The 27139-nt window shown below is 43.8% G+C and overlaps 1 protein-coding gene across 1 annotated transcript in view; it reads left to right on the top strand.

Annotated features, from left to right (window-relative positions):
* The window catches only part of GLT1D1 (glycosyltransferase 1 domain containing 1), a 44896-nt gene that overhangs the window by 14877 nt on the left and 2880 nt on the right, over nt 1–27139 (top strand). The window contains exons 4-11 of the mRNA XM_088065232.1: nt 1475–1526; nt 4349–4385; nt 4759–4815; nt 12483–12578; nt 13536–13585; nt 18319–18362; nt 18848–18968; nt 23475–23573. Of these exons, the coding sequence (XP_087921358.1) occupies nt 1475–1526; nt 4349–4385; nt 4759–4815; nt 12483–12578; nt 13536–13585; nt 18319–18362; nt 18848–18968; nt 23475–23573 (556 nt within the window). The remainder of the gene's footprint in view (nt 1–1474; nt 1527–4348; nt 4386–4758; nt 4816–12482; nt 12579–13535; nt 13586–18318; nt 18363–18847; nt 18969–23474; nt 23574–27139) is intronic.

Here is a 27139-nt window from a genome sequence, read left to right as displayed (position 1 = left end):
CTTAAAGCTGTCAAGTTGTGTGTATGAAATTCATTGGAGTGCCATAAAACAGATCCTACAAAACAAACGTAGGGGAATAGAGCTTGTTTGGCAAACAAAAGTAGGGGTTATAATTATAATTTATGGGAATTCTAATGAATTATTGTGATTTCATGTCCCCAAATTATGACATAACCCCTCCAGTGGAGAAATGCTGTCCTGGTTGTGACTGTGGTGGTTTATCTCAAACCTTTAAGGTGTCAGAGGGTTGGCCCAGGACAGAAACATTTCAGAAATTACATGAAAAGGCAGCACTGAATCATCAGTGCAATGTGTGACAGCCTCTGTTTTACATTCAGTGTCTCCAGAAGGAATTAAAGAAAGGAGTTTGGCCAGGCAGAGTGAAGAGGCATCCAAACATCCTTTTCCACAGGACTGAGGGTCTCCAGAAATGGCCCCATTTGAGGGTCCAGCCAACACTGAAGTTCCATTTGAGAGCATCCAAAGCACATTTTTGTGTTCCATTACAACTTAAAAGCCACATTAAAATCCAGGCTGTTCTTGAGATCCCCTCTGAACAGGGGATCTTTATTAACTGATGAAAACATCTCACAGCCTTCCTGCTGTTACACCTAGGTCCCAGCTGGAATAACTCCTTTATCAGGTGTGTGTAGAAGTCAGCCTTTTGTTGGCTGTGCTGGGTCTCCCAGAACTGGAACTGTTCCTTTTGTTGGCTGTGATGGGACTCCCAGAACTGGGAATTGTTCCTTTTGTTGGCTGTGATGGGACTCCCAGAACTGGAACTGTTCCTTTTGTTGGCTGTGATGGGACTCCCAGAACTGGGAATTGTTCCTTTTGTTGGCTGTGATGGGACTCCCAGAACTGGGAATTTTTCCTTTTGTTGGCTGTGATGGGACTCCCAGAACTGGAACTGTTCCTCTCGTTGCTGTGCTCTGCACAGGGACAGTCCAGGGCACACATTGCCCCAAGAGTCCCAGCTCTGTTACTCACTGACAGCTGTGAGAAACAAGGGGAGGACATGGGGAAAGGTTTAAAATCTTCATTTGCATTGAGCTCTGTTGCAGGCAGTGGCACTGGAATTGTCAGAGCATGGAAGCAGAGCAGCTCAGCTCCCTCCTGGGCTGTGTTGTGGTGTCAGAAGGGCTCTGCAGTGGGGCAGGAGCTCAGGATTCCTGCTGCAGCTCTGTGCATTAACCTGGCTGAACTGTCCCCGTTATTTGGGGTTGCTCTTGCTCAGAGAAATCCTCACTTCACCTTCCCAGGAGCTCGGAGTTGCAAGGCCTGGGGAGCTGCCGTGGGTTTAAGCACGATTTTCTGCTGAAGCAAGAGGAAAGCCAGCTTTCTGTCTTTCATCTGGGATCAGGTTTATAAGCCTCTGATCTTAGTTCTTATCAAGATTTTATCTGAAGTGCTTTTTTTTTATGTTAAAACACTTTAAGCAGATGATCCCAACTATTTTTGTCGGTTTCCCCAGGTTTGCAGTGGCTTTCTCGGTGGAAATGAAGGAGCTGGCAGCAGCAGAGTGGGTAGGTTTTGTGCTGGGAGCAGATCCCAAACAGGGCTGGAGAATTGCAGTAGCCTTCACTCTGACCAGTCCTGCTTTTCCTTTTTTGTGTTGATGGGCTTCAGTCTGGCACTGAAAGCTGCTCAGCGTTAGAAGAGAGAGCAGAACAGTTTAGGAAATGTTTCTCTGTCACATTTAAAACAAATCACTCCTTGTTACCCAGTCTCCCCTGATGCCAAATTGTTTCTTTTTGCATCACTTACTAAACTTCACATTTACAAAATTCCTCCAGACAGCATTAGTTATAATAAAGAATTTGGAAGTGTAATTTGAAAATACTTGTTTTGTCAACTCTGGAAACAGAATGAACTTCCTGAGGTGAATTGGATTTGCTGAAATGCAGGGAGGGGTGAGCAGGAACCATTTGGGATGAAAGCAGCAAGGCAGGAGCTCCTCTTGCAGCGAGCTGTTGGCTCCACTCACCCCAGGAAAATCAGATGAAGCTGAACAATTAATGCAAGGTGGAACAAAATGCTTGGTACCCCTTCAGTTCTGATCTGCATCAAGGTATAATCATTAATGCACTCTTGCCTGAAAAATAATCACTGAGAGTGGAGCTTGCACAACACAGCAGTAGGATATACAATACCTTATTTCAACATAAATTGATTTTTAAAATCTATTTGCATTGAAAGGATACATGAGCAGACATGGGATTTGGTATTTTATTTTACAGATGTAATTTGATTTTAAGAGTTACTACAATGAACTTCACAATGGGTAAATGTGAAAGGGCACAGCTTCTGTCAGAGATATTAAGCAAAAAAAAGGACAAAAGTGACAGAGTGTAAGGAGAAGAAACAAAATTGAGCTTTGAAATCATTTTAAAATCAGCACCTCAAATACTTTTAAGTACCAGACTCTGATTTTACTTAAACACCTTTGTGCTCGGGGCCTGTGACACCAATTCAGTGTTTTGGAGGTCTGTGGCAGACAGGGAATTGGAGGCAGATCTGTCACATCCTAAACTGGAATCCCACCTGCTGAAATGCTGAGGGTTGGAGTTCCTGTTCTGCTGGGTCTCTGTGTAAAGGCTGAGAGCCAATGTCACAAATTTGGTTCCAAGCAGTGAGGAACACGAGCTCATCCTCCCTTACACAGCTCGTGGGATATTAATGATTTTTACCCATTAGCTCACACTGCTGGGAGCTGCCTTATTCCTCTGATGTAGTTAGTTAGGGTAGGCAGGTAAGAATTTAAATTACAAACATGTAAGCAGTTGCACTGTACTCAAAGGCTGCCTCTTCCAACAAATTCTTTTCTATTACATTGGATAAATTACCCTTAATTATGAAACATGTAGTCCAGCCCTTGTAACAATCTGTATTCCACCTGAGTTTGAAGCCCTGTAAAAGATCTTGTGCTCGTGGTCAGTGTTTTATTTCAAACCAGTGCAGAAGAATTACCCAAGCCAGTGTTGGCAGCACAAAATTCCATTTGCCATTCTGCTCAAGCCCATTTAAAATCAGGCAGAAGGAAGAGAAAATGGATCTAGAGTGTAAGTACATCTCCATGCCCTGTCCCCCAGTATTCCTGTTTCCTCCCTGATGATCCAAGCCCTGCCAGGATTGGATTGACCCCCTGAGCCCTTTGGGGTCCATGCTTTGTGTAATTCAAATGTTGGTCAGAGAAGTGTGATGGAATAATGCATTAAACCATTTTTATTGTTTTTTAATCCTTTGAACACAAAAGCCCAAGGAGGATAAACTTCATGGAATGTGCTCAGGCTCCCGCTGGAGCACAGGGCTGCTTCCCCCAGATCATTCCCAAGTGGATTTGCTGCTTTTTTGGGGTCGTTTTGGTGACATTGTTCACTCTGATTCTCACAAACCACCTCCTTCCCATCTGTGAGCTGCTTGGAGATGACTTTTCAAGTCACCTCTTTTCTTCCAGTTTCTTTTCCCAGCTCATTTTTAGTAACTGCGGTGCTGGGGCAGGGGACTGAGGGGCAGCCACAAAGGAACGAGGGGGAAAACCAAAATCTCCGCAAGTTAAAAAGAAAAATCACTTCTGTGGCTTCCTATTTTCTGAGCTGACTGGTTCAAGCTTGGAAGTTTGTTTCTGAATTGATTTTCTTTTCATTTAAAAAAAAAAAGTATTCCACAAATCCACAGTTGGAGTAATAGAAAGATATTGAAATAGGAAATTGCTTCTTTAATCACCCAAATTAAATAACTAGCAGAGCAGCACTTCAGGAGTGATTTTGGAAGTGTAGTAATTACCTCTTTTACTACAGCTATTTTAAAGTAATTTATTTTGCAATTTTTATTTGTGAATGTTCTGCAATAACTACCAGGCACCAGTTTTCCTGTCTAGGCAAGCCTCTATATTTGACAGCAGTTTCTGAAACTGGTACATTTATAAATTGTATTATGGATAAATGTAAACTGGATTTTCAAAACCAGTCTTTCAAGACCAACAGCTTTTTGGGAACTAGAGCTGATTTTCAGCTAGACAGTTGAAATTTGTTTTATTCCAGGAAAATAGGATAATGGTCATGAGAAAGGTTACAGAGCCAAACTAAAAAAGGTAATTGCACTAACTTGGTAATTGTGTTAATTGCAAAATTGATTCATTGGTACCGTAAATGGACATAGGAAATGTAAATTACATTGTTGACTTCTGGAGTTACTTAATGTAGCTAGTAGGTTGTTTTGATTTTTAATAGTCAAAAGAAAATCACACTGATGTGTTTTGTTACTCTTTATTGTGCTTTTATTTTTTTGGAAGATCAATATTTTTATGTTGAACTCTGAAAGTTATTTTCCTTCTTTCTCTTTAAAGCCAGATGCTAGGAAGAAAATATATGTCCAGAGTCAAGGTGAGAGCTTTGAAATAGTGATGAAGACATTTGATTTCTGTGTTTCATGTGTTGGTAGCTGTGTGTGGAGATTTTATTTTATTTTATTTATTTTATTTTATTTATTTTATTTATTTTATTTATTTTATTTTTATTTTTTATTTTATTTTTTATTTTATTTTTTTTATTTTATTATTTTTATTTTATTATTTTATTTTATTTTATTATTTTTATTTTATTATTTTATTTTATTTTTATTTATTTTTATTTTTTATTTTATTTTTATTTTTATTTTATTTTATTTTAATTTTATTTTTATTTTATTCCTTCAGGAAGCACAGCTCAGCCATCCAGGGGACATTAAACATGGGAGTCTCTTTTATTTTTTACACAGGAATTAAGACTACACCCAGCAAAACATTTGACTGGTACAGATTTCTACAAAATGCAGGTAAAACTCATTTTTTTCCCCTGTGTTTATTCCTAATAGGTGGAAAGGATGAAAGAAACACAGAATCAGAGTTGAATTATGTAAAAAAGTGTTTTAATGATATGGAAGATGGCAGAATGTCAGTCAGATGAGTCTGGCTCAGCAAGTGCCCAGACTGGTTCCTGGCCTGGCTGCAGCAGAGGTGATCCCAGCCTGCGGGACAGTGTCCCCAGGGTGTCCCCAGGGTGTCCCCAGGGTGTCCCCAGGGTGTCCCCAGGGTGTCCCCAGTGTCCCCAGAGGTTCATTCAGGGCACAGCAGCAGCCCTGAGCACGCTGTGGGTGACACAAGCCAGGGCTGCCTGCAGAGGGGAGCAGGAGGAGAGGATGGATTGCTCCTGCTGAGCAGAGCCGTGTGCTGCTGCTGGATTATCTGCTGATGAGCCAGAGCCTGGCTCTGCTGGCACCTGTGGCAGGTAGGGCAGGGGACCCAATTCCGAGTCACCTGATCGTGGCAACGCTGCAGTCACTTCATTTCCCCCAAAAGAATGATTTATAGGCATTTTACCCTGGTAAAAACGGTTCAGTTTTACATCCATCAGCCTGATCTCTGATACTCCAGCTGTTCCCTATGCTACAAATGAATCCTCAGCAGTCAATGGCATTATCACATCAGGAAATGCGTGCCATTAGTCAAAGCCAGTGTCAATTTTAAATTGAGCATTGTGAGGTTATTTTGTTTTCAGTAAATCACAGCCCACAAGCACAGTGCCACTAAGATTAATAATTTTCTGAAGTGAAATGATTTGTCACTTGCTAGCACAGCCTGAGTGTTGATTTGATCTCTTGTCCAACCATTTTGTGATTAAATGAGTAGTCAACAGATTGAGGAGGGGGAAGCTCCCCCTAAAGTGAATTTCTAATATATTAGAAACAGTTTTTTGCCTAATGTGTACTAATGCAAAAGTGCAAAATAATTCATAATGTACAGGAAAAGCAAACTAAAATGTGACTCTAACATCTGTGCCTTATTAAATAATAACTTGAAAACTGGCACCAGATTATTCAGTATTGTTTTTATGAATGTTTCATCTCACTTGCCTTCTCTTCCCTGTGCCTATGTCCATCTCTGGTGGCAGCCTACAATTTCCACTTCTTTCAGTACTGCACATGGAATCAGGTTTTTGGCTGTACCTTTGTGCTGTCCAGGGACTAATTAGGAGTTCCCAGCGAATTGCTTTTTTTTTTCTGGGCATTTGCAGTTCCAAAGCGTTTAAAATTCTACTGAGTGTGGAGCAAACAGAAGGAAACTCTGAGAAGCAGGAGGCAGTTTTGCTCAGAAGGTTTTGGCAGTGTGGCCTTGCACAATGTGTGCTTGGAAAGAGCCTGAGCTGTAATGCAGACCAAGCTGCCCGGTCTCCTTCAGCTCCTGGCATTTCTCATCTTCTTTTTAAGGCTTTTTTCATTTAGCTCTGTTCCATGTCTGAAGGCGTTAATGATTTTTTGGGGGAGAAATATTTCTCCAGTTAAGCCCTGGCTGTGTTTTTAGCAGAACCCCTGAATGTTTGATAAATTCAGGCTGCACAGGAGGAGCCACGCCCTGCAGTGCAGGTTTTAATGCACTCGAGGCATTGCTGTCACACATCCTCAGTGGTCAGGGTGTCAGGTTATTCTCTCAGTGAAACAGAATCTTCAGAATGCTTCCTGACTTTTTCCCACAGAACAGACTTCCTACCAATATTCTTTGTACTGATGTTCTTTTCGGTCAGAGGAAACATTTGCTCACTTTGAATATGACACCAGTACATAAACAGCCTCTTTAAATCAATGTAACAGCTTCAAAAAGAGCTTTAAGTGAGTGGCAGAATGCACTAAATGCATTTTATGGTGGGAGACTTCCAGCCCCCAAATTTGATTGGTACTAAACCAAACTAAGGAATCCCAGCTTTTTTTGTACATCCCATTTGATAGCTTGGGTGCTAATGTAAACAGAATTACACAGGAATAGAATATAATAGTAATAAATCGAATAACACAAATGGAAGCAGTGCTGTGAAAGGTTTTTGTTGTTACTATTATGGGTGCAGTACAATCTCAGTGCAAAAATCCTGGAATTAGTGTTTTTTCATAGTCTCAGCAGCAGAGCTGAGAGTTGTGGAGGTGATGGCGTGGGGTTGTTGCTGTAGCTGCAGTAGCTCCAGGGGCTGGCTAACCAGCATTCACTGGCTAAATCTTAAAAACCAGGGGCTTTTAGAGTTCTTCTGCATTGTGGTTCACAGTCAACTTCACAGTTTGCCTTCTGTGCATGAGAGACTGTGAGCAGCAGCAGCCAAACCAAAAGGCTGAAGCGAGTGCAGATCTCAGCACAGGCTCCAGGAACACAACATTTTCAGCCTGTTGGGTAACCCAGCCTATTTCAGGAAGTTTTGCTGCCTGTGTCAGCCTGGAGATCAGACCAGATGATCAAACTGTTTTTCTCTGACCTTACATTGCAGGGATCTATATAGAGCACAATCAGCTTGGTTAAAGCAATTTTAGAAGCCCTATCTATAGACTTGAGAGAGTCAGCAAGGGTTCAGCCTTTGCTGTGAATTGACTGACAGAAAATGACAAGACAGTTTAAATAAATGAGAAACCTGAGACTGATCTCCTCTAAGAGCTCAGGGCTGGGGCAGAGCTGTTTGTGATCACAGACTTGATGTCATCATTCCAGGATACAAAGCTCCTTTTGATTTCACTGGAATGGGGCTGGAGCTTGGAAGATACAGACCCTAATAAACACCATGTGATGAGAAGATGCAGATAACTAACAAAGTCTGCATGATTCACTGAGAAATGTGTGTTCAGCCAGCAGACAGGACTCAGAGCTGCTTTCCTGGGAGGTGGCCTGCAACCACAGGCTCACGTGCTTATTGCACACCAAAAGATGCTGGATGCTTTTGTAGTTTGATTTTTCAGCTCTCATGTAATTTCTGCTTCATAGCACGGCTGTTCTCTGAGCTTGAGAAGTTTACATAACCTGTCATGACACAGGCAGGGTTTTACAGAGGCATTAGATTTTCCTAAAGCTGAGCTGGAAGGAGGGACCTGGATAAGAAAAACTGAACAGTAAAAGTGCACTCAGACAGCTGCCCACGGTAAAAATTGTATGATGGCAGCGATAAACTGAGTTCCCAAACTGATCCAAAAACACAGAGCTTTATTGTTGTCTGATCTGTTAAAAAATAATGAGAAATGGGAGAAGAATTGACTGAGAATTTTGCAGTCTAGTTTTCCTGGATTAGTGGCCTGTCCCTGGAAGTTTCCAGGTTCATTGACCTTCTCTGCCTCCACAAACATCAGCAGCCCCAGCAGATCCTCACTGCTGGGTGTGAACACTTGGGGTAAAGTTACTGCCTGCACTGCCCCTTGAGCTGCTTTGTGAAGTGAAATGCAGAACCTTTCATACAGAAATGTTTGAGATCTGCAGGTGCATTGCTGAAATCAAGGCTGGTTGGGTCTCTGATGGCATTTGTGTGTCAGCAGGGATTTGAGCCCCGTTTGGAGTCAGGATGGGCAGGGGAGCTGCAGCAGGACCCCTCCACCCCAGGCTGAGCACCTTGGGCTGAGCCAGCACAGACACAAACCCAAACTCCAGTGCCAAGGGACCACAGGGGCCAAGGGAAGGCATTTCCTCAGTGTGCAGGGAGAAAAACTCAAGAAAAGCTATGAATTGAAAGATTTGGAGTGTCAAAGGTTTGTGCTGCAGTTGGACAAATTTATCCATTTTCATGCTCAAGAAAATAAAATCGTTGTCTTAAAAGACTGAAATCTCATCTATAAACCTATGGATGTCCCTCTTGAGGAGAGCAGTCAATGCTTTCAGGTGCTCAGGAGGTGGATAAATGAAATAGAAATGGATAAATGAAAAGACCTGCTGTGGTTCAAAGTGACCAGAAAAGAAAATAAGGTGATTTCCCCTCCCCATCTCATCGTGGCTAACATTTTGTTTCTGAACAAAACCAGAAATGGATGAATAAGCCCAAATAATGTGGACTTGGTGTTGTTCTCTAAAGGTCTGTAGAGCACAACAGTGAACTTGAAATCAGGGGTTGGAAAATTAATTTTTAAATCTTCTTCTTTACCTCTGAGCAAGCTAATGCTTGGTATTACTCATTCACTTCCAGGCCTGCAGCTTTCAGTAAGATTAAAGATTTGCAGTAATACATTTATTTTTATTGTGCACCTATGACTGCTGCATTTTTTTTCCTGATAGTACCTGGAGGGATGGAGTTAAATGAATCTACACTTTCAAAATCTCTTTAGATAACACTTGTACTTATTCCTGCCTTTCTTAGAAAAACGAGGTCCCTGCTGAAGCTTCAGAAATTATTCAGGCTTTTGTGTTTGCTGTCTGTGTTGGTGTGGTGCTGTGCAGGATTTTATAATGGCCCAGGTGTAAACTCTCAGTGTGTCACAGCCCTGCTCTCTCCAGTGAGGAGGAAATGGCCTCAGGTGGTGCCAGGGCAGGGTTACATTGGAAATTGGGAGAATTTCTGCACCCTGAGGGACTGGAGGGATGTGCAGATGTGGCTGGTGGCCGTGGGGTGATGGCTGGACCTGGGACCTTGGAGGGCTTTTCCTCCCCGAGTGCTCCCATGGTTGTGTTCCTGTGGCAGCAGTGAAATTGTTGATGTGATGAGCAGTTCTCCTGTGGCAATGCCAGTTCTCCTGTGGCAATGCCCTCCTGTTCTGCACTGCAGTATCCCTCTGCTCAGCAGGGCTGTGCCCCAGCTCCTGCAGCTCATCTGTGTCCATCCCTGCTCCTGGGGACACAGCAGTGACCATTCCCTGTCCATCCCTGCTCCTGGGGACACAGCAGTGACCACTCTCACTCCTGTCCATCCCTGCTCCTGGCTGTGCCAGCTGTTTGTCCCAGGGAAAGCCAAGAGAGCAGAGCAGAGCCACAGACAAACCCTGACAGCTTTTGTTCACAGCCACACTGACTCCAAACAATTCTTCTGACACTGACAGAGGTGTTGGTTACAGAGATGTTGTTGTGCCTGGGCTTCACTTGTGTTTAGTGTAGAGTGGATCTTGAGGGATGGCTGGAAAACACGTGCCATGCAGTCTTTATTTAATTTTATTTTTTAATTGCCAGGGTTTATGTACAAATCTTTCCATTTTGTGTTTCTTTGTCAGGCAAACAGGAAGATACATGAGGGAAGAGATAGTGAAAGCACAGCGTGCTGCTGGAGATCTTTGCTTTTGTGTCACTAGCAGAAATGGGGAGAAAGGGACTGAAGGATTTTTTTGTTATTTGGGTGTTTGCCTGTCATTCAAACAAGATAGTGGCACAGGGAATGTACTGAAAGAGAAAATCACTTGATTGTGCCATGCTGATGTGTTTCCATTTCACAATCACACGAGCTGGTAGCATCTTATTACATCTGCAAAAGGCAGAATGGTAGCAAAAACTCACATACTGAAGTCTTGTTCAAGCTGAAGGAAAAAGTAAAAATGTCTTTTCCAAAGGGCAGCTCTCAGCCAGCTGTGGCTGGGAGGGCAGCCTTTGCTCTTCAGATGCTCTCAGAGAGGACAGAGCCTCCTGAAATTGTTGCTTGCAGGGACAAATGGTGTTTGTTGGGTGGGATTTTCCCAGCAGGGCTGCAGAGAGCACCAGGAGGGAATTTCAGCATTCCAGGGCTGGGCAGAAGGTGAGCAGGGCACACAGGTGCTGCTGGAGCTCGGTCTCACGTGGGCACACAGAGCTCTGGGTGGATCCAGGGGGAAAGGCTGCCTGTGAAAATGAGCTGGGGGATGGCTGAGATCCACTGCAGACAACGAAATAAATCTACAGCAGATCCTCATCCACTGCACAGAGACAAATCCTGTTGGAGCAGCCCTTCCTGCCAAGGTCAGATCCATGTGGGATGCAGGCTGCAGCCACAGCTGCTGGTTCAGAGAGCACAGAGCATCCTGAGCCAGGTGGGCTCTGGGAGCTGCACCAGGGGCAGAGTCTGCTGTGAGCAATGTGTCTTTCCAAAGTGAGACAGCTCAGCTGAGTGAGCTGTTTGCATTAATGAGAATTACTTTAGGTCATTCCACGGTAGCAATTGGGCTGTAATTGATGAGATTCTTGGGACAGGTGCCTTAGAATGGAAAAGTCTGAATGGCTGTGGGAGCAGCTCCCTCTTTCTCTTTGGGCTCAGGGAGCAGAATGGCAGCCAGGGCTGCACAGAACTGGACTAATAGGGCTTTAAACCCTTACCTAATAAAAGTCTGAAAGCTGTAAGATAGAAACAAAAAGCTGGTAAGACATAAAAAAGGGCAGTTATTTTGAGAGTGCGGTAATTCTATGGTCTCCGTGTGAGAAGAGGAAAACCTGGTTTCCTCCTCCTGTGTGACTTTCAGCACTAACTCCACGTTTTGTTTCCAAATAGCCAGAGCTCAGCATCAGTAAGGGGGAGTCCATAATTCCAAATGGGTGTTTGTGCCCCATGGGACAGCAGCAGTGAAGTCTGAATTTTGGTAATGCTTTTTAATAGTTTGTTTTGTGTGCAGAGCACTGCTGCATGTCTGAGACCACGCAGTGTTAATGGCCCACTGCACCACAAGAATGGCTTTTCCAACCCAAATGTTTGTGTATTATAAACTGCCAATTATTTCTTGGTCCAATAAGCAGTAAAATGTTATTTACCATATCTGCTGCAGCCCCTTGTGACAACTCAGGGTTGTTTTAAGTTGAATGAAACAGACTCAGTAATGAACCCTGTGACAGGGAGAATCTCAATGTTCCTGAGCTGCTCTTAAACTTTAAAAGCACATTTCTGACCCTGCAGCAGAGCAGTGTTGGGTAATCCAGGAGCTGCAGAAGGGGCTGAACTGAAGGACACCAAACCGATTGGTTCAGTGCAGCAAATCAAATGTGAACACTCCAAGCCCTCCAGTGTTTATTAACTTGTTGTTTGAGTTCAGTCTGCAGGTTTGGGTTGTGTTTTATCACAAGCACGTTTTAGCAAAGCTCATCTCGAGGTGAGCCCTGAACAGAATGTCCTGAGTTAATGGTCCTGCCACAGAGCCCAGGGGAATGCAGCATCCTCCTTTTCCCATGGAAGCCTGCAGACATGAGTTGTTGCTGTGTATGTGGAAGAGATTTTCAAAAGTTCCCATGCTGAGGCTTTTTCTCCCCCGAGTTATTTTTCATCTGTGTTTTAGCAGTAAGTGTAAAATAAATAATGGAACTTGTATTTTGTTCTGTAGCAGTGCTGGCACGCAGGGATTGAGAACTGTGGGGCATTTCCTGATCTTTACAGAAAGTGTCAGAGAGCTCTACGCCTGAATAACCAAATCCCACACCTGGAAATAGGGGGGGAGTTATTAAATGGATGCAAAGTTATTCTTTTTTAGGATTAAAACCGCTGAGAGCCACCCAGAGCTGCTCAGCGCCCTCACAGCTGGTTCTGGTGTCCAGGAACACCAGACTTTACTGCAAGTCCTGCACATTCACTGCCTCTGGAAATAAACACAAATATAAAATGATTTAAATCCTCAGTCTGAGGATTGATGCAAGAGCAAGAAACAAGGAATAATTTTTCATAATCCACTCTTTTACTGCTTTTACCACTGTACAAGCTCATTCACAGAACCACTTGGACTGTTCAGCTTTTTTATCAGCATTAATGAATTACTTTTACAATTCTTTGTTGCAGACATTCCCACAGACACAGACAGTTTACATCTGTTTCTTCTGGTGTGTGGGCTCCGAAGAGTCAAGGACCCTCTGTATTTAGTAGAAGTTTTCTCAGGTAAGGAGTGGCCATTTGAATATTCTTGTTTTGTCACTCAGTGCATTCTTTTAACGTCTCCAAGTTTGGCAGGAGCTCTTTTATTCATTGCAGGAAACGTCACTGAATATTTACATATATTTACAATGCTGGGAATAACACAGCATTCCAATCAAAGCAACATTTGATGGTTTCACTTGCTGAGAAAACTGTTTTGCTGTTACATGCAATATTGATGGAAGACAAAAGAAAAGATCATTCACTTCAAAATAACTTTTTATCTTGCTGTCCCGTGGCTGTTAGCTTGATTTGCATGTGTGCTAATTAATGCCATTGAAGCTGCAAACAAATTTTGCCACCCATTGTTCTGGCTGGGTGCTCAGGCTGGGCTGAAGTTTCCTCACAGTCACAGAAGGGAATATTTTGTCAGGCTCTGTTTGTGTCTGTAAAAGGCTCAAGCATTCTGGAGGTTTAGCAGGATTTCACTGACTTTTTTAACCCTTTAAACCCTGTGATGCTGAGTGACAAATGGTGGTTTGCATTGTTACCTGCTGGGATTCAGAGCAGCTGGTTTCTCTTGTGCATTTTACTGAGCAATGATTGTGATGGCTGCAGTCAGTTCCACGTGTTCCTTTACACAGGAAAATATTCAATTTTGGCTTAGTGGCCAGAGTCACTGCATTATACAGAGCATTGTTCTCTTGAGTGATTCAAAATTAATATCTGAGCTTAGTTAAATAACCCTTGAGTCAGAAGAGATTGCATGAAGCAGAAAGGCTAAATGCTAACTTTCAGATATGCTAATATTTGAATTCTGAGGGGTAATGAGAGGGCTGAGCATGGAATCTGGTGCATGTTCAGTCTTTTAAGTAGCAATACAATATTTGTCTGATTCTTCTTTAATCATGGAGCTATTTATACTGATTTTAAAATGTAATAGTTTTTATTAATAAAATAGTTGTTCATCTTCTGTTTCAGACTGGCACAGAAAGGATCCCAGTGTCCATCTGGGCATTATTGGACCTGCAGTAAGTAATTTTTATTTTTAAACATTTCCATTTATGTGCATCTGAGATACCACTGCTCTGCTCCAAACTGCACCTAGGTCAGAGGGTTTCTGTTAAGGAGACAAGGTACAAACCTAGAGCCTGTAAAGGCTGTTCCCAGCTCCCACTGAAGTGTGGAAGTGATTCCAGAGTTGCAAAGTTGAGAACTGTCCATGGAAGGGCTCCTGCACCGCAGGGGGAGCAGCTCCAAGGGCAGCCCAGCTCTGTTCCCTCACTTCCTCCCACTCCAGAAAGGACTACTGAGGAGAAAAACCATCAAAAGCCATCAAAAACCATCAAAGTACTTGGATTCTACTCCTGGCTACTGCTGTTACACCTGTGGGATGTTAGATGCTCACAAACTCCTCGAAGGTGAACTTTTAGCAATGCCTGTTTCAATAGGGATGGCTTAGAAATGAACCTATCAAATGTTTTGAAAGGCAGGAGAATTTTCTTGCACAGGCATTGCTAATGAGGATTTTGAATGCTGTGAAGGTGCCTCAGATGCTCATTATCCCTGTCCTTACATCTTTGGTTCACGTGGAGCCCTGGGTCCTTGTTCCATCTGGGCTTTGATGCCATTCCTGGGGGTCTGGGCTCAGTCCTGGCTTTGTGCACAATTAACAGCTGCCAGCAGGTGCAAAATGATGTTCAGGCTCTGTCTGACACCTGGCAGCAAGGACACAGCTCCAGCTGACAAAACCAGCCCAGCTCCTTTTCCACGCAGAGTCTCAGTGCACCAAAGCCTGGATAAACAGGTTTTTTATACATCCCCATCTCAGAATAATCTTCAAGTTGGTCCCTCTGTCGTGATTCCTCTGCTTCTGTGTGCTGCCTGTGCAGCTAAAGCTACAGAACTCAGTGCAAATCCGTGTTCTCCACGTGGATCCTGCAGCACAGGGCTGGGAAGGGCAGCCTGGAGCCTCGGTTCAAGCAGTGGGAAAGGTCTGAGGAGGCAGCTGGGTCATGTTAAATAAACTCTCACTGCTGCTTGAAGGGGGCTAAAAGCTGCCCTGTTCCATCTGGGCAATGTGATCCCTCTGGATCAGTCTCATCTCTGATTCATCCCCACACCAGCCTGAAAACTTGCTTTATACAAAACCCAAATAGACTCTCAACAGGCAAATAAGAACAATTTCTCTGTTTTCTCATTCAGTTTTATTCTTTGTAAATTTTGGGACATAGGATTATTTTGTTAAAAGCTGTTTTTTACGTTTTTTATTTTATTTGGGGTTTTTTCCATGCGAATGCACAAAATGATTGGGAAGTGAACTGGTGTTCTGGCAAATCTAGAGCAGGTGGAATGAAGCTGTGCCTTGGAATCCAAAGATGCACTTGCTGCCTCCAGTGAGGATTTTAAACATTTTAGTCATCCTCTTAAATTTGCTTCACTTTTTTATAAGCTAATGTCTTTACAGAGCAGAAATAACCCCGTGGCAGCACCCAGGCTGGATCAGGGGCTGAACCTTCTTAAAACATCTTAAAGCATATTTCTCTCATGGAACTAAAATATTGCTAAATTAAAAAAAAAACACATCTCAGCTCTATTGGTATTTAGCTGTACTCTTCTTATTCATGTTGCTTCTCAAAGCACAGAAATCTTAAGAAAATCAGTGTCACCATCTATGAAGCATGTAATTTTTATTGTGAATATTAAAAGCCTGTGCAGTAAGAGTATATTAATTAAGAAGAGGAAGAACAAAGGCCCACACTCTATTTTCTGCTTTACCTCCATGAGATGATCTATTTGCTGCCATAAGATTATATATTATTGCCTGTATTTTCTCTGCATGATTGTCTCAAATGGTGCAATCCAGGTAATGTTGCAGGGTTGAGGCCTGTGTTATGTAAAACTTTCACCATTTGTCTCCACTAAGAGTTTTCCTTTTGTTCATTTCTATAATGAAATTTGGAACAGCAGCTAATTTTCAGCAGCTCCATATTCCAAGAATAGGAGCTTATGAAACTTTAAAAAAAGTTAAGGCCACAAAACTTTCAAGTTTTGTTTAAAGCTTTCAGCTTCTGGGTGAGCTCTCCCAGCTCATTTTGGGGTGTTTTTAGCCATTATTGGGCTAAATGATAAATAATAAATAATAAATAGTGGGCAGCACAGAACACTGTCCCATCAGAGACAAGCGCTGGGGTGTGGGGTCACCTGCTGCTGCAATAAAAGCGGATTCCTTTGGTTTTGTGCTGCCAAAACCTCAGAAACCTGAGAAAATGAGCAATTTCTCCCTCTCCACATTAAATATCTCTGCAGATCCCTCAGCCTTTTCACTTGTAGTACTCTGGTGACACTCTGACAGGATTTTAAATGTACTGAGACCTGTTTTCCCCTACAAAGTCTGGAGCCTCAGCACTATAAAGATGTTCCCAGACCATTATTTCAGTCAGAGTGAATATTTATATGGCAGCATTTTAATATTGTGTGTTTATAGAAGCTTTGCTGGTTTTGATCATGGCAGGCTCTGTGCTCAACAGGCCCCTTCATCTTTGAGCAGCATTTGATCTTTGATTTGACTTCCTGCACTGCCAAACACATCCTGGATGTTTCTTTCCCTGTCAGCAGAGTAAAACTCCCTGAATGGCCCAGCTGGACCTGGCTGGGGGTGCCCATGGCCCTGTCTGTTCTCCTGTGACAGGAACTGTTGACCAGCTCCAGCTGCTTTCCTCTGACCTCTGCCAGGCTGATAAATGTGATAAATGTGATAAATGTGATAAATGTGATAAATGTGATAAATGTGATAAATGTGATAAATGTGATAAATGTGATAAATGTGATAAAGGATGCTTTAGCAAATGGTTGGGAACTGATGGGTGCATTTGCCTGCTCTATCAACAAACGTGGCCACAAATGCTGCAGCTGGGTGCTGGAGATGTTTTGGGTGGGAGACTGTTGGTTTTGGGATGGTTTTGGGTGCCTGGGCAGAAGAACATTGTTTTTGGGATTGTTTTGGGTGCCTGGCTGTGAGAATGTTGTTTTCAGGATGGTTTTGGGTGCCTGGGCAGAAGAACATTGTTTTCAGGATGGTTTTGCGTACCTGGGTATGAGAATGTTGTTTTCAGGATGGTTTTGGGTGCCTGTGCTCAGCCCCCTGCCAGAGGCAGAGCCTTTGGGAGCTCTCCCATGGTCCCAGCACGTTCCCAGCTCGGAGAGCAGCTCCTGCTGGCTGCAGCTCCTGCAGGACTGAGCCTGATCCCAGACCCCAAACACAGCTCAGGGCCATCACCCCTCCATCCCCACCCTGGCATCAATGTTGTAGCTCAGTTCTCAATTTCAGAGCAGGATTCTTGGACCATTGACAGCAGAAGGACACAGCTCAAAGCTGGTTCTGAGGCTGATGGGACTGCCTGGATTCCACTGGAGCAGAGGGACAGGAATGAACATCTGACCAATGTGAGGAGCCACAGGCTGTAGTTCTTCTGCTCCTTCTAAAGGGACAAGAACACAAGACCTTGTCCCACTGCTCATTAAATCACTTGCAAGAACTCCATGGATTTTAATGGAAACAGAGGTGGCTCCTCATGAGAGGAACACAACATCAAAATAGAGCTTCTTGGGGAAGAAGCTGAAAATGTATTTATATAGAAATAGCAATTGGAAGTTCATTATGAAATAGCAAAAATACTTTTTTTAAGCAGTTAAGCAAGGCTTTTATTTTTTGTATTCAGTAGGAATTCATTCCTTAGTACAAGAGTGATTCACCTGAATATTTCCATTTATGAAGCCCAGTTTTCATAAAATAATCAATTTTGTGTTCAAGGCATACAGCCATAGTTACAAAATAAATCCTGACTTTTTACCAAAAGTGTTTTCTAAAACAATTTGGGAGTGTTCTCTGTTTCATAATCTGAAACAAAACCCAGCAACCAAACCCAAAATATTAATATACACTAAAAAGTCACATTATTCCCTGCAAGCTATCATGTATCAATCTAATATAGCCAGTCAGCCTTAATAAAAAAAGTTGAGTTCTGTTCTTCATGTCTAGCTAAGGATTTTCAAGTTCTTTTAATCATGCTAAATGAAAACAGCAGAGAGAGCTGAGCTTTGTAAATAAACCTACTGGAGTAAATCACCCAGCTTAGACAGCATTTAATAACTGCAGCCTGCCTGCATGTGGGCATGGCAATTACTGGGATTGGGAATTCTGTGTTTGTTATTTACTGGGATTGGGAATTCTGTGTTTGTTATTTACTGGGATTGGGAATTCTGTGTTTGTTATTTACTGGGACTGGGAATTTTGTGTTTGTTATTTACTGGGACTGGGAATTTTGTGTTTGTTATTTACTGGGACTGGGAATTTTGTGTTTATGATTTACTGGGATTGGGAATTTTGTGTTTATGATTTACTGGGGTTGGGAATTCTGTGTTTATGATTTACTGGGGTTGGGAATTTTGTTTATTGGATTTCCAACAACTCTTTCTGCCAGAGCACAGCATCCATGTGAGTGTCTCAGTTTCTGTCCAGGTTGCTTCCTGAGCTCACTGAGGCACATTTTACTCCAATAAAGGGACAGTCCCTGGGTACCTCAGTGCCCTGCCCCTCACTCAGGAGTCACACCAGCTTTGAGACAGCCAACTAACAGATCTGTGCTATGATCTTAAAGCTCAGCCTTTCAAGTATTTCAGCTAAAAAATGTGCTAAACTTTTATTTCTGTGTGTTTCAAACATAAGCTGCAGTGCTGAAGCTCTGTGTGTGCTCATTTCTAGGTTGATCCCCTTTTTAGCAGTGAAGTTAAGGAGAAGGTTAAAAGGTAAGAAGTTGATGTTAAAGCTTCTGTCTGCTGAATGAAAGCAGTTGGCTGCCCCTTGTAAAATGGTGTCTGTACAAATGAGTGTCCCTGCACAGCTCTGTGGGACTGACAAATCTGTTGGGATTATTTGGCATGGAGCAGTCCCAGACTAGGTATTCCAAACATTTAAAATTTCAGAATAACCAGTATGTTCATGCTCTGTGCTAAATCACATCTGATTTACTCTGATTTAGTTAGATTTATTACTCACAGAATTGTGGAAGGGTTTTTTTGGGAGGATCATCCAGTTCCACCCTCCCAGCCATGGGCAGGGACAGCTCCAAGCCCCGTCCAACTCGGACATGGCCAGGGATGGAACATCCAGAGCAGCTCTGGGCAGTTCCAGTGCCTCCCCTCCAGAGGGAAGAATCCCATCAGTTCTTCTGGGGCTTGTCAGGATTCCTTTCCTGCTGGCTCAGGAGGAGTTCTGTTGCATTTCTCTGCAGGCTCCCTGGGGTGCATGTGCTGCAGGAGCTGCCCCAGCAGGAGCTGCACGCCGCTGTCAGGAGAAGCTTTGCCGTGGTGAACAGCTCCATCTCAGAGGGGATGTCTGCTGCCATCCTGGAGGTAATTCCAGCTCCCAGGGAGCTTATTCAGAGAGGTCACCCCCAATCTGAAATCACCTCTGGCACTGGGAATGGGTGCAAACACTCTATTTCAAAGCTACTGAAGACAAAACTAAAATACTTCTTTTTGCAAGTGTTAGCAATTAAGGTTTCCTTCCCTTGAACTGACAGGTTTTTATGCTTTCTCTATTTATTTTTAAAGGATAGAATGGTAGACCTGAGATGTAGAAATCATTCTGATTTACTGGGGTTGTCACTGGGCTTGATTCAACACCCACTTCCTTATAATGTTGCTAGAATGGACTTTCATTTATTTTTACATCCTTTCAAAAAGCAATCTAAGAGCTGTATTTGGTTGTTTAATTCTGAAATGATTAATGAAAGAACGACATGCTCAGTTAATCCTTTTCCCATCAGTATTGAAAATTAATAACCAGTTTTATTTCATACCTGTCAAAGTAGGGCACTGCTTAATATCAAGCACTTTCTCAGGAAAAAATACGTGTACTTGAAGTGGAAGTTTTTTTGGGAAATGCCTTTCATTATTTAATTTATTTTGAGGGGTGCTGAATGTTGGTTTGTGATCTCAGAAGATCACAGAAATTATTTCCACCATTTGTATTAACGAACCTCCCACTTCTGTTTCTAATGAGTTGCATTTCCAGCATTTCCACACATCTCCAAGTCCCCAGGAGCAAGGACTCAGTGAGCATGAGGAGAGCTGGGAAGGGCAGAGGATGGTGAGACAGCAGAAGTGTGTTTCCATCCCCACATCCACTGCCCAGAGGGGGAGGCAGCTGCTCCTCCACGGCAGCACCGCTCTGCTCCAGCAGTTCCTGACTGTGACATTCCCAAACTGGGGCTGTGTCAGGCCAGGGATGGAGTGTGCAGGGCACTGCCTCAGGGGGAGCTTTCTGTCACCTCCACGGCCCCCTCAGGGCTGCTACACAACAGCTGGCCAAAAATCAACCTGATCTATTTCCCCGTGGGTGTCAGGGACTGACAGACAGGAGCAAAGCACGAGGGCTCTGAGGAGACCCAGCACCTGCAGCAGCCGTGCCCGTGTGCCTGCTCAGGTGGGTGTGCAGGCTCAGACAGGTGTGTAAATTCAGGTGTGCAGGCTCAGACAGGTGTGCAGGCTCAGACAGGTGTGCAGGCTCAGACAGGTGTGCAGGCTCAGACAGGTGTGCAGGCTCAGGTGGGTGTGCAGGCTCAGGTGGGTGTGCAGGCTCAGACGGGTGTGTAAATTCAGGTGTGCAGGCTCAGACAGGTGTGCAGGATCAGACAGGTGTGCAGGATCAGATGGGTGTGTAAGCTCAGGTGTGCAGGCTCAGACAGGTGTGTAAGCTCAGGTGTGCAGGCTCAGACAGGTGTGCAGGATCAGACAGGTGTGCAGGCTCAGACAGGTGTGTAAGCTCAGGTGTGTAAGCTCAGGTGTGCAGGCTCAGACAGGTGTGCAGGATCAGACAGGTGTGCAGGATCAGACAGGTGTGCAGGCTCAGACAGGTGTGTAAGCTCAGGTGTGCAGGCTCAGACAGGTGTGCAGGATCAGACAGGTGTGCAGGATCAGACAGGTGTGCAGGCTCAGACAGGTGTGTAAGCTCAGGTGTGCAGGCTCAGACAGGTGTGCAGGATCAGACAGGTGTGCAGGATCAGACGGGTGTGTAAGCTCAGGTGTGTAAGCTCAGGTGTGTAAGCTCAGGTGTGTAAGCTCAGGTGTGCAGGCTCAGACGGGTGTGCAGACTCAGATGGGTGTGCAGGATCAGATGGTTGTACAGACTCAGACAGGTGTGCAGGATCAGACAGGTGTGCAGGATCAGATGGGTGTGTAAGCTCAGGTGTGTAAGCTCAGGTGTGTAAGCTCAGGTGTGTAAGCTCAGGTGGGTGTCCCTGCTTGGTGTGCAGGCTCGGGGCTGACGGGACAGTCGGTGTGGATTCCACAGGGTTTGGGGGCTGTGTTTGCACAGTGGGATTTGATCCCTGCTGATAAAACCCCGCTCCCTCCCAGGAAGGGGCAGCCCAGGACAGGGAGGTTCTTTCCTGGCGTGGCCAGCAGCAGGAAGGGAAATCTGCTGAGGTCTTCTCCCACAGTAAGGGAGAAAACTGTGCATAAAAACCTTCTGGTCCCAGGCTGGAGAAAACACTCTTGAGTTTGGAAATGCAGCTCTCATTGTCCTCAAAGTTCCACATTTAACAAGGTCATGAATCTGTAAACAGCATTTCAGAGTGAGATAAATACACAATAGATAATTGAGATAAATATATAATCACATCTAGTTGAACCTGCCTCAAGGTATGGGAGAGCCGAGAGCCATCACTAATGACTGTGTCACTGGTTCTGAGATCTCAGATCTGACCCTAACTGATCTGTTTGTGCTTGGCATTTGAAGAAGAGAAAACAAAACATTCCAGCAAACATTAAAAATGCATCTCTTCCTCTGAGAGCTCAGGAGCTCTGCACGTTGCTGGCACGTGATGGTGGGAAAGGCACCACTGGAAAGGTTTCTGTGTTCCCTCTGTCCCTAAAAACAAGGTTTGGACAGCACCATCTCATTGCAGCCCTTTTTCTGTGCTCTCAGAAATGTCCCAGTTGTGAAAATCATTACATTCTTATGCTTTTACCAAAAAGAAGCCAATTAAAAACAAAAATTGTAGGAAAGGAAGTTGGACAGACTCTTCTGTGCCGTGAGGCACAATCCAATCTTGGCCAACACAGGCCTAGCAGTTGGGAATAAAAGCCATAGCAAATACAAAAATAAAAAAAAAATAAAGATGAAGGGATGTTGTAAAGCAATAAAATTGAAGAGGCACCAAGAAGATGCATGGGCTAGAAGAAGGAAGAAGATGAGGGACAATCCAGAAGACAGAGTGGTAAATAAACCCTGCATTTGCTCTCTCAGCCCTGTATTGCTGGGTAGAGATGTTATTGGGTAACGTTCCCACAGCTTCAATTTCCACCCTGCATCCTCCTGTAATAGCAGTAAAACACATTTGCAGTCAAAATAATGTAACAAAACAGATGGCCAATGGACTGAAATGTTGTTTTATGCTATTATTCCTGGAACCTAGGTCAGTAAATTATACATATTTTCAACAACGCAAATGATTCTTTTTACTGCTTGAAAATAGACTAAGTATCTAAATTAAATTCGAAGGCACTTTGTGCAGTTAATTATTTACAGCCCAATCCATTTGTTTAAGGCCAGTGGAATAACAGCAGCCCTGCATCTGAAGCATTTGGCCATCTGGTGTGTCTTTCAGCAGCTATAATTCAGTGGTACCTATGCCTTTGGGGGGCTGAAGGTTTTCTGTAGCAGCTCCCGCCCTCCAAGTCTGAGACAGAACAAATTCCTTTTCCTTTAAAGTTTGGAAATGACAGAAAATTAAATATAAACTTGGTGCTTGACTGGTGGGGTGACTGGAGCCCAGAGCAGCTCCCTGGGGCTGCAGGTGCTGGCAGGGGGATGAGAGATGAAGTTCTGTCTGCACTGATGGGACAGACCCTCATCAAAGGCTTTTGGAGCTCTTCCTTTGGAAAACAGGTTTGAGTGAGGTCACAGCAAGTGACACAACGATCTGTGGGTGACCAAAGACTGTTTTATTTCATCAAAGTGACTTTTTAAAAACTTCTTCTAAAAAAGCTCTATCTCAACAGCTTAGACAAATGCAGAAGTCTAGTCTGTAGTTTCTATATTTCTAATTTTTTCTGGTTTGTGTTCACTTCATTAATCTGTGAATTACCCCAGATAATCTGGAAGTTTCTGATCCAAAGTGTAGGACAGGTTCTGTCACAAGGGTTGTTATTTTTAGCTCTGCAAAGCAGATGTGTGCCAGGGCTATGGAAATGCAGTGGTCAGACTAATACACCTGCATGATTTGAACTGTGCTTTTCTTGGGCATTTTAAATTATTAAAATATGTTGCTAAGTCCCAGCAGTCCTTTCCTGTTCAAAATATGATTGGTCCTGTCCATTATCAGCCCAGGTATTTGTATCTTCAATTTTGTCCAAACTATTAAAAAATCATGGTTTTCTCCTTGGAATTTTGTTTCCTTGCTATGTGAACTGAAGCAAAATTGTTCCTCATGCAGGATTGTAATGACAGCAATTAAAAATGCATTGACTCTGGAGTGACAGGGAATCAGTATGAAACAGATTGAAGATTTGGGGGAGTGAATTCCTTCCTCGCTGTGATAATTGCACAGTAGGAATATTTCTGGTTTTACAGTCAGTGCATCTCCAGACTTCCCAATTCATCAGTAGTAATTAAAGCTTCAGATCAGGACACGTGAGAGCCCAGGGTTTGCACACCTCAGAGCTGAAGCTCTGTTTTGGGAAGTGCCTTGGCAGAGCTCTCTGGGAAATGGTGTTTTTCAATTAAAAAACTGGAGGGGTGGGAAAGAAGTTTGGGCTGTTGTTTCTGCTTTTCTTGTTCAAATTGTCATCGTTAGCACCTCAAAATCCATGAATCCTTAGAAAGTGCTGTTTCCCTTTTTTGCATTCCTCTAGGCAATGGATTTAGATATTCCAGTGCTGGCACGGAACATTCCTGGGAATGCAGCAATAATAAAACACAAGGAAACAGGACTGCTATTTTCAACTCCCCAGGTAAGAAAGGCACAGATCTTGAGGTTCATTTTCTGTCCCAGGCTTGTGTCTGTCTGGGCCCTTGGTTCTCCCTTCCTGGAGCTGCATTTGCAGTTCAGGGAGCTCGTACTAGGTGTCAGCCTTGCTGAATGTTTCTGCTCACAGCCACTTGTTGCACTGGGGCTCGAAGGTTCCATAACCAAACCCTGCAGGAGATGCTCTGGATGTGTCAGATTCCCCTTCAAGTGATAACTGAAATAGGAACTTGTGTTAGACAAGCTGTGGCTCACCAAAAGAGTGAGCCTCAAGTTGCAGATGACACATTTTCTGTAATTTCTAGCAGTGTTAATGTGGAGTATTTTTAGATGCAAGATATTGCTCAGTCAGAGAAATTAATGATTAAATTAAGTGAAGTGTTAGGATGAAGTCTCAGTGAAGTTAAATAAGAGTGGGGAGAGAGGGAACACTACCCATATTTAAATGCTGGAAAATTTAATTTCAGCCTATTTTCCTGCCTTAGGGCTTTGCTGTTACATATGCATGTCTGCCGTGGAAAATGACTCAGAAAAAGATTCCCTCAGAGTTTTACCCAACTCAAGATTAAAAACACATACTAAAATACACCATTTGATAATTTTGCAAAGTAGAGAACGTATTTTATTTATTTACCTTGTGCACTGTGTGATTAATGCATCCTATTGTGTTTCTGGAAAACATGTTCTGGTAAGAAATTTGTTGGTTTTTTTTTTACTTTGATTACTTCAACATCTTAAATATCTTTTCTGCTGTGCCTTCAGATGCATCAGGTTAGGGAGGAAAATGCCTTTAATCTACAGAAAGATTAGAACTGTGTCTAGGTGCTTGGGAAAGTGTCTCTGGCTGGAAGAATCCGGACCAGCAGAGATGAGGAAAGTTTGGTGGGTGAGAAAAGGAGTTTTCCTTGCTGGGTTTGGAGGATCCTGGCTGCAGCATCACTCAGGAGTAGAAAGCATTGCTCATTTTCTTTCTGATCTGAGCAGGGAAGGCTTTGCAGTACCTTGGACAGTTGTGCCTGCTGTCCTTTGAAAGCCCAATTAGAGGGATATTAATTGACCATTATGCAATGAGAATTGTTTTAAATGGTGAGGGCTGTTGGATTTCTTCTTTCATTCTTGCTGGAAGTGAGCCTGTGTGGCTTCCAGGAAAGTGGGAAATGTTGTGTTTAATTGTAGCCATCCTTAACCATTTGCATTTGGCTGGGAATAGCCAAAGCCCTGCCAGTCCCATGGAAATGGTTAATGTGGGAGTGAAAGCCCTGGAACGTTTTGTTCCAGACACTCCATCATTTTGTGCACATTACTGTGCACATTACTTTTAAATCATGGGTTGATCCTGCTGCTTGAATTTGCAAGTTTATGGAATATTTGACACTGAGTTAATGGGACCTGAAGTAAAAAAAGTAAGAGATAAAAACGGGGCAATAAATAATGCAAAACTGTGTTGAAAGGGAAGACACAAAGAGTTATTCAGCAGGCTGAGTTTGAAAATTGTACCTTCAAAGGCTCACAGAAGGACCTAAATAAAGAGAAAGCGATAAATAAACCTCAAAGGCATTAAGAGAGGGACAGAGGTGGAGGGAGCTGAGCTGGGCAGCCCCTGGAGTGTTTGGAGGGGTGGGAGCCCGGCTGGGCAGCACTGCTGTGCCATGCAGAGCCTTCCTCCCCTGCACAGGGACAGCCCAGGGCTCTGAGCATCCCTGGGCAGAGCAGTTCTGAGCCTGTGGAGTGCCAGCACCCCCAGTTCAGAGCCCAGCACCCCCAGTTCAGTGCCCAGCAGCCCCAGTTCAGTGCCCAGCACCCCCAGTTCAGTGCCCAGCACCCCCAGTTCAGTGCCCAGCACCCCCAGTTCAGAGCCCAGCACCCCCAGTTCAGTGCCCAGCACCCCCAGTTCAGAGCCCAGCACCCCCAGTTCAGTGCCCAGCTCCCCCAGTTCAGTGCCCAGCACCCCCCGTTCAGTGCCCATCACCCCCAGTTCAGTGCCCATCACCCCCAGTTCAGTGCCCAGCACCCCCAGTTCAGTGCCCAGCACCCCCAGTTCAGTGCCCATCACCCCCAGTTCAGAGCCCAGCACCCCCAGTTCAGAGCCCAGCAGCACTGGGAGCACACAGGGCCAGCTGGGCTCTGTCTCCAGGTACCTGGCACTGCCTCCACACCTGGCCTTTCCCCCCTGGGGTCACTGCTGTTCCTTTAGAATCACATTCTGTCTGCTGAAGCTGCTGTGAAATGCTTTAATTGCAGACTGACTTTCATTATATAAATAATATATTAACCATGCATCTTATTTTCATTATGTGTGAGCTGTGGCACCAGTGCAGCTCTCGTGGTAATTGAGGAATTATTCATTCTTTTTTTCTCAGTGCACTCATTTTCCAGCTTTATCTCCTGGATACCTGTGTTCCTGTGTCTCTGTAAAATATTCTACAGGATTTATTTTTGGTATTATACAGAGGAGTTGACATTTTCTTTAAGGATGATTGGTCAATTTACCAGGAGAAAACTGTATTATGGATGTTGCAGTAGGAAAATGCCTGTGTTTGTGGTGGAGTCCTTCCCATGGAAAGGGCAGATGTGAGAGTGCTTCTGGATATACAGGGGATGATCTTCTCCAATTTTTCTGGGTTTTGATTGCTGAGCCTCAACTTTTTCACTGTGTTCTGCTGCCACCTGTAAATTAATTATACCCACTCCTGTGAGGGAATAAAGGTTTATTAGAAACAGGGATGGCCCTGAGCTGTAAGGCAGCATTTTTTAGATCACCTCCCTCATTTGGGCTGCTGAAAGTCACACCCTTGGGTTTTATAACAGGAAGGCAACTTGTGAATTTGACCCCTCTTTCACCAAAACTGGAGCTTACTTCCCATCTACAACAAAATATGGGAATGCATAAATATTTGTGCAAATATCACTTGCACAAATAGGGTAGAACAGCTTCTGGAGAGGTGTTACCTCCCTGTAATTACTTCATATATCACCACAGGCTTCTGGAACAGCCAAATGAAATGCTGGATTTTCTGAACGAGCTGAGCTCTGAATGTCTGCATGCTGCAAGCCCAGACTCACCACAAAACCACAACTGAAATGCAAGTCACTTGTAGTTAGGGGAGACACCTGAAAAATGAAGTTATTGCTATCTGAAGCTGAGCATCCCAACCTGAAAACAAGCGCAGCCAGCTGCTCCAAGGCCACGAGGCAAAACCCAGATAAGTCACAGTGAATCTCCCCACTGGCTTCCAGGGGCATTGCAAGTGACTTGTGGGTGGTCACACTGGATTAGGGGAAGCAGCAGGATAAAGCTGAGAAGTCCTTGCTCTCCATCTCCTGGCATTTTTCCATTTGCTTTTTCTCTCTCCCGCATTTTCTCGAATTTTATGCTTTGGACTCAGTTTGGCATTTTTTCCTGAAATTATCCTCAGCCTAAAGTATTGTTACTGTGAATAAGGATCTCATTTCTTCTATCATTTACATGTTTCCAAGTTTTTGTCCCCCATATCCACATTTTAAAAGAATGCTAATAGGACTACCTGTCAAGAAATGTTACATCGCTGCTTC

Source organism: Pseudopodoces humilis, chromosome 20, assembly GCF_049639895.1.
Source record: "Pseudopodoces humilis isolate 2021_Gansu_Grassland_sample_001 chromosome 20, ASM4963989v1, whole genome shotgun sequence".
NCBI classification, from domain to species: domain Eukaryota; kingdom Metazoa; phylum Chordata; class Aves; order Passeriformes; family Paridae; genus Pseudopodoces; species Pseudopodoces humilis.
This window is presented reverse-complemented; position numbering and strand designations above follow the sequence as displayed.